The sequence below is a fragment of the Pseudonaja textilis genome, chromosome 1 (genome assembly GCF_049901715.1).
Source record: "Pseudonaja textilis isolate UNSWEBS1 chromosome 1, rPseTex1.2, whole genome shotgun sequence".
Lineage (NCBI taxonomy): Eukaryota > Metazoa > Chordata > Lepidosauria > Squamata > Elapidae > Pseudonaja > Pseudonaja textilis.
The window spans coordinates 154,279,116-154,286,272 of record NC_141990.1 but is presented as its reverse complement, the minus strand read 5'-3'; the positions used below and the strand labels follow the sequence as shown (position 1 = coordinate 154,286,272).

Genomic DNA, 7,157 nt, shown 5'->3' with positions numbered 1-7,157 from the left:
ATTTTCTCACAGAAACCCCTACAGCTCTGCCTTTTATCCTTTGCCAGCATTTCATCATATGTCACCTCAGCTGTCCTTTTGTTGGCAATTAGGTTAGTGAGTCAAACATGACTTGCTGCATGGCAGCTAACTTTTTTATCTCTGGTTGCTGTCATCCGGTTCTTGTCTGATTTCAAAGTTAACATCCTTATCTTAGCTAGCTTGCTTGCTTGCTTAGCCACATATTTCCATAGGGTCAAATTTTGGGCATTCTACTTCATCTGCTTCTCCCAGCATTCTAATTTTTGTAACAAAGTAGAATGTGAATATTTTTAACTTTTTAAGTAGTTATGTCCATTTTGCAAAGCATTTTTAAAAATATTTAGCATTCTATTAGAAAATAATTGAGCTATTATTCGTTGTATATAGATCATAACACACTGTACAGTATATGAATAGATCTTGGCTTCACTTTATATACATTACTTAAAACTAGTCTATTTTAAGTTATACAGAAGGGATGATGCTTTCCCCTTTTCTGGAAAATAAACATGGGGAGATATTTGGTTGCAATTTTTGTAGCATCTCAGTGAAAAGTGCTATTTTGTTTTTTAAAATGTTAAAACTAGAATATACTAAAATAATGTTTTTAAAAGTTTATTGTTTATAAAAGAGTACCATAGAATCTTTTAAATACGTATCTCAAAATAAAAACAATTTTGTTTAAAAAAAACTTTAACCACTAGGGCGAGGATTTCTATAACATGTCAAGATTTTTTCTGGAACCTTTGTTTGAGTTTATAAATAAAACATGTTTTAAATTTTAGAGTAATCTGGTGAGAATTACAAGTAGATGCTTTTTATTCCTGAAAAATCATATTTTGACTTGTTAAAATGTTATTAACGTATTTCTGCTAAATTTTGTAACAAACATCATATTTTAGTCATTGACAAGTCTCCTGATAAGCTAGCAAGTTTGAGCCAGCAAAGAAAGTGAGGATTTGCGTGCTTTTCTTATTCCCTCCCCCACTCAGGGAGATGTGTGTGTGTGTGTGTTTGCGTGTGCACTATTTTTAAAAAGTGGGTGCTACTTTCAGAAAAATTGTAAAATCATATTTTTGCTTTAAATGTCATATTTTTGGTTTAATTAGTCCTATTTAAATTATTTTAAGGTCACAAAAGGTTTCATATTTCTAACATATTTCTAAGGTTATAGAAATCCTCACTTTTCAGGTGTCCATAAAGGATTGTGGAATCTGAATGCTGATTCAAACAATGTTTTTTTTCTCCACTGAAACATTTCTGGACATGTTGAAAAAACAACAGCTGAAGGTCATTACAATACAGATTCCATAATAGATAATATAAGCAGAAATGAGTGGATGACTAATCCCCTCAAGAATCACACTTTGCAAAAGATGGGCCCAGTGACAATTTTTTTCTTAAAACTTCCCACTGCCTCTGAATCAGTCCACAGCGAATACCTTGTGGATAGCGCTCCACTTAAGTTTGCGCTACCCAGAACTAGGTGACTTTCTAAATCAAATCCTCTAAAACTCACATAATTAAGGCAAAAAGCAGAGGACCTTCACTGGGGGGGTTGCTCTGCTTACCATCAGGCTCTCACTGCAGATTTCCAAACACCACTTGTTGAATGAAGTTCTCCCACTTGTTGTCCCATAATCCCTGCAGCTTCCAGTCTCCTTGCCTGGCAAGCTAAGTTATCGGAGGGAAGATGAGCATCTAAGCGGTCAAACTCATGAAGATGGAAATGAGTTGCAAGTTGGTTCACCATTCTTTTGAGAGCAAGGAATGCAGTAATGACTTGGAAGACAAGAAATACTACAAAAATGATGTTGACTGCTCGTTCCAAAGGTTGAATCCTTAGCCCTTCATTTAAAAGTTGGAAAAGAATTAGGGGCGCTTGCAGAAGGAGACTCAGGAGCCAAAACCCAGCTAGTTCAGGAACCTATAAAGATATGAAGAAAAAAGGAATCAAAATATTATATCATTCTGTCAATATAATTCAAAGAGAAGAGTGGTACAGAAAACTGAACTTTACCAGTATCCAAGATATAAACACAGAAGGATACAAATTCAGAGTTATAGTACAAGAGTCCGGTTTTGTATTTTTTCCTCTGCAGAAAAAGCTCCTTTTCAATTGTTGTGGTTATGACTTTGAAGACAATTCTGTCAGTGAAATGAAGCATAATTTTTAGACTTTTCAGGTAGATACCAAAGCCAACTAATATTCTCTATATTGTTTCAATGACAGAAAAAACCAAGGAGTGAGAGTGAACAAGAGAAGGTTCACAAAAGATACAAGATGCTTGTTTATTTCATTTCAAGAGTAGCATCTTAGCTATCAATCACGTTCTTTAAGGCCTTGCTCCATTTCAGGGGCTCTGGTTTCAAATAACAGGCTCTGATTATGTAGAATCTTGGGAGCTAGGAAGATGCAGAATTTAGCAAAAGCCAGGACAAAGAAAAGAGGCAGAAATAATAGTTCAACATCAGTCTTACACATAAAGGTCAGAATTGAATCCAACACACTTGATTACATTCTATGTAACTTGTAAAACCTAGCATAATTATTTTCATTTACTAGAAAATACTTTCTTCATATGGACAGCATAATTAAAATTAAGACTTTAATTAAACCTTATGCAGCACAGCACTATTTTAAATTGCTATTGAAACTGTAGGCAGAATGCTTAACTAAAAGAAGATCAACAGTGCATTCTTACAAATGTCTGATCAGAACTAAATCACAGTGTGTTCAGTGTAGCCCTCCATCTTAATCTATGTTCCAAAACTACAAGTCCAGCATTGTTATATAGTCCTTGGGAAGTCTGACAGTAACCCCAAAGTTATTAAAAAGTTGTGATTTTTAATGTGTCTAAAAAAGAAAATATTATTAATATTATTAAATAGAGGAATCTTTATATATGAAAGTTAATTTTACTGTTAAATGTAAATTAAATCAAATTCCATGATTCCCAGAATGCCACTCAAACACCAGCTGTGGTCTTTGCCTGCCCAATGTTGATAGATAACCCTCCCCCCCACATACTTTTGATAATTTTCAGTTTAGTTCCATGTTAATTTTTAAACATTACACTTTTAAACATTACAAATAGTGTTTTGGTATATCATTAACTCTTGTGTGTTTCAGGAATTCAGAGGACTTTGATCGTATTTAAATAAGCCCCACCACAGTTGTGAAATTTTGAACAACAGTAAACCCATATATTGAAAGACCCAACAGAACTTGTCAAACTTTGAGTCTATTGCAACAGAAAAAATATGAAATAGACATAGGGAATATACATCTTTTTATGTTTGATATTGCTTTTCTTAAGGAAATCAGTATGCTTTCAATGTTTTAAAAAAGGATCAAGAAGAGATGAAGAAATCTCCTGATCATAGAATTCACATTGTCGGAAGTCAGATGATACATACATTTAATAAATATTTTAAAGGTATCAAAATTATATATATATATATATATATATTATTTATTTATTTATTAATTATCAAATTCATGCAGTTCTCCATCTTCCCCAAAGGAGACTGTGGCAGCATACAACAATAAATAAAAAAGCAATATAAAATAGATAAAAACCTGAAAGTCAAAGCAATAAATAACATAAAAACAAAAATACTAATCTTGGGTGAAGGAAGGATAAAAATAACTCCTCAGCAATTGAACCATTGGGATAGAACTCCAGTTCCCTTGGAGCTCCAGGCCTGGCAGTATAAACAAGTCTAAAGTTTCTTACAGAAAATCAGAAGGGATGGGGCCAATCTAATTTCAGGAGGAAGGATGTTTCATAAGACAGAGGGTCTTATAAGGATGCCACATCAGAGAAGGCATGACTCCTGGGACGGCATGTCTCCTGGAACCCGCAAGATGTAAGTCAGTATCCTATGGTACTTGCAGCATACCTTTTGTGTGAGATCTAATGGGGCAGGCTGATGTAATTGGGGAGAGATGGTCCCTTAGATAACGCAGGCCCCTGCCATGAAGGTGTTTAAAGGTTAAAACCTCATCTTCAATTAGGACCCAGAAGCAAAGTGGCAACCAATGCAGCACACTGTAGAGAAATAACATTTGCTGTCCTAGGAACACACCTAACTGCCCATGATTCTGCACCTGGCTAAATAAAGAACAAATTAAGACTCAAAGACAGTCCTGAATTCAGATTCAAACTATATATCATAAATAATGTTTTTTCAAAGAACTATATCCATTTGTTTAGAAAGCTGGCTCTTAAGTATGTGAAGGACACCTACCTTCTCCTGCAAATTTCCCATGTATCCAAGGTATAGCCGTATAACCTCAATTAAAGACGTTAATATAATGCTTGTCACAAGGATGAATTTGTAGTAATCTGGTAAGACTGAATACTAGAATTGAGAAGAGAATGGAAAATAAATACTCCACTTGGACAAATTAATTTTATGTGTGAAGTTGTCTTTTTGTAAATCATATCTCACTGAGAAAATTTTCTACGTATTCTCTATAAACTTAGCACATCTATTTCTCAATCCATCAGCATCAAATGTACCTCTCAGAATAAGATCAGTGGAAAGCTTTTTTTTTTTTTTTGCATTATTACAGGGATATGGTAAAAATCAATAACCAAACATCCTTACAAGAATAACAAATCTCAAAACTGAAGTGCATCTTATTGCCTTTTAGATCTTACCTTCTGCTGCAACATGGCAATACTGCTTGCCCACCAAAAAGGGAAGAACCAGAAGTTGAAATACAGGGACATCTGTAAGGGCAAACTGGAGACTATTTCATTATCTGAAGAGACAGAGAAGAAAACAGTCATGAGAAACCTGTGAGGTACAGCGTATTCTGCTGGCAGGATCCCTTATTCTTTCATGACCTAAAACACATCTATATGTCTGAGCTGAAACAGTGGCTCCTAAGGACTACCATTCCATATGTCATACTGGCATTTTTCTGAACATGTGTTAGTCAGCCTTTAGAGTTGAGGGATTCTGGTAATAATTTTCGATATGATGTATGATCCTCTAGCCTAAATACGGCCACTATCTAGATACGGTTCACATCTTGGGCTGCAGTACAGAGGTTATTTTTTGCTTTGTGTGCTGAGGGCACCGCGACTGCAGCTGGTCTTTTTGGCAATAGTGTCATGTTAAGAAAACGAAAGTCGCGTTTGAATAGTTTACATACTTTTGGTTTTGGAAGGTGGTGTAATTTAAAACAAGGACTACCCTCGATTTAAAAGGTTCCCCCAGAACCCAGACGCTCCGGAACGTTTCCCTGTTTCGCGATCCAGTTTGTACCAGGAAGTCTGGCAGCGGCTTCACAGCGGCCACCGCAGGAATGGCCACAGTGCCAACACCGCCATCTTTGTAGCTGGCACAACGCCGCATGGGGGGGGGGGGACACACGCCCTCACCGATGTGGTTGGCGTCGCCTCTGTTTTCGGGTCCCGTGCGGTTGTTGTCCGTAAAAACAGTTCGGCTGAACGAATTCAGCCGCCTTCTCACCGGCTCCGGCAACGACATGGAGCAATACAAAGGGCCGCTCGAGAGCCGTTGCTAAGGCAACGGGGTCCGGCAGAAGTTCTTGACGGAAGCCCCGTCTCGCGGGGGGGGGGAATTGCCGCGCGGTCATAGTTTCCGGTTCCGACGTTCTGCCCGACACCGGGCAAGAGGGGAGGGTCACCCCTCGGCGTTCCATTCGGGGCTGCCTTAGGGTTTGGGGTTCTTTTTGCAGAAAAAGAAAGGAAGGTTCCGTCTGGTCGGTTACGTAGGTGAGGCGACTACCTCCTTAGTTTTTGCTTGCAAAGAAAATCGGGAGCGGGAACGGAAGGAGGAAATCGAAGTCTGGCAAGCAGTTCGCTCGTTTCGCTTCATTTGCAGCGAAACGTTATGAAGGATAAGCGTCAGTGTAAAGATGCTCAGCGACAAGGCGGTTGTGTGAAACGTTAAGGAGAAGCTACAGTTCTCCTTAGTGAAGCCAGAGAGAGGAGGAGCTCGTAAACAAGGCATTGGAAACGGCGCCGTTTGCAGTTAAAAGTCAACTGAACCTTTGCTACTAAGGGACTGCATTAGAGGAATTGCAATCAAAGTCGCATTTGAGGCCTGAGTCGTAGCAGGGCAGTTGTGTTTCTTAAACGTTTGCATTGGCTCAAGCATCTTAAAGCAATTCATAGTGAATTCCGTCGGAATTGCCCATCAATAATTTTAAAACCAAGTGAGCATCTTGCCGACTTAGGAACACACCCTTCAGCCATTCCCGTACTAAACAAATCCCCTTTTGAGTTGAGCTGGATTCTGGCGACTTCGTGGATTGCCCGTCTGTTTTTCTTGGCAATGAAATAGAAACGATTTACCACTTTGCCTTCTTCCGGAAAGTTTGACTAGATACAAAATACTGTTAAAAGCACAACTCTGAATGATAACCACTCAGTGGCATATCAGATGGAGACAGTACTTTGCTCCCTTTGGACTTAAGGGATAAACGGAATGAATTTTCCAAGCGTGGGTGCAGCTCCTGTGTGTGCAATTAAGCCTAATGGTTTGGTATATTGCCAGCTAGTGCATTTGTAAGAAAGGAATAGAAGCAGCATTCTTTTTAAGTTGTCCGTATTCATGCCGTTGGTGGTGTTAATCTACATTCTGTCTATAACATAGAAGACCTAGCAGCTTGCTAAAACTCAATAATAATAATAATTAGCAAGTCTACATAGCTCTGCCACTTTGATACTGGAAATAATATGTAGCCATAATTAGTAGCCCTTGATAGCTTTAAACTATATTATTGTGAATATTATTTGCTTTGCTTTGCTTTGCTAAAATCTTTGAACGTCCCCCAATTAACTAAATATATATGTTGGAAGTTAAAACCCACCCCTCTCCTAGGAAAATAAATATTTTAGGATATACTAAAAAGACAGGATATTTCCCCTAAAAAGAAAAGTAGAAACTCAGAGGCAGAAACTCAGCCCCCCACCTTTGCTAATGGACCATTACTCTGGCCTGGGCCAGTCTATTTTACATAACAAAACTCTACTCCAGGTAAAGCTATAATCAGAATTGCCCAAAGCCATTTCATTTCATCATCATCCAGCAAGGCTCAACCAAACTTGGGACTCAGGACAGCCTACAGAGTTGCCCCTGCATGGCCCCAT

The 7,157-nt window shown here is 38.1% G+C and overlaps 1 protein-coding gene across 2 annotated transcripts; it reads right to left on the bottom strand.

The window, feature by feature from the left end:
• Positions 1-620: 620 nt before the first annotated feature.
• Positions 621-6,076, bottom strand: TMEM17 (transmembrane protein 17). 2 transcript variants are annotated; one of them, XM_026712868.2, is made up of 4 exons: positions 5,421-6,076; positions 4,692-4,795; positions 4,276-4,389; positions 621-1,948 (listed from the first exon to the last, which is right to left on the bottom strand). In XM_026712868.2, the coding sequence occupies exons 1-4, from the start codon at positions 5,527-5,529 to the stop codon at positions 1,595-1,597; spliced, it is 681 nt and encodes a 226-aa protein (XP_026568653.1). In that variant the 5' UTR covers positions 5,530-6,076; the 3' UTR covers positions 621-1,594. The 2 variants fall into 2 exon arrangements, with proteins under 2 accessions (XP_026568653.1, XP_087775456.1); XM_087919330.1 differs by lacking the exon at positions 4,276-4,389 and having other exon boundaries at positions 5,421-5,819.
• Positions 6,077-7,157: the final 1,081 nt, after the last annotated feature.

Coding starts and splice junctions, on each gene's coding strand:
- TMEM17 (XM_026712868.2), bottom strand. CDS start 5,529: ATGTCGTTGCCGGAGCCGGTGAGAAGGCGGCTGAATTCGTTCAGCCGA. Junction 4,796..5,420: donor AGGCGACGCCAACCACATCG/GTGAGGGCGTGT, acceptor CTGTCTCTTCAG/ATAATGAAATAGTCTCCAGT. Junction 4,390..4,691: donor TTGCCATGTTGCAGCAGAAG/GTAAGATCTAAA, acceptor TCTCAATTCTAG/TATTCAGTCTTACCAGATTA.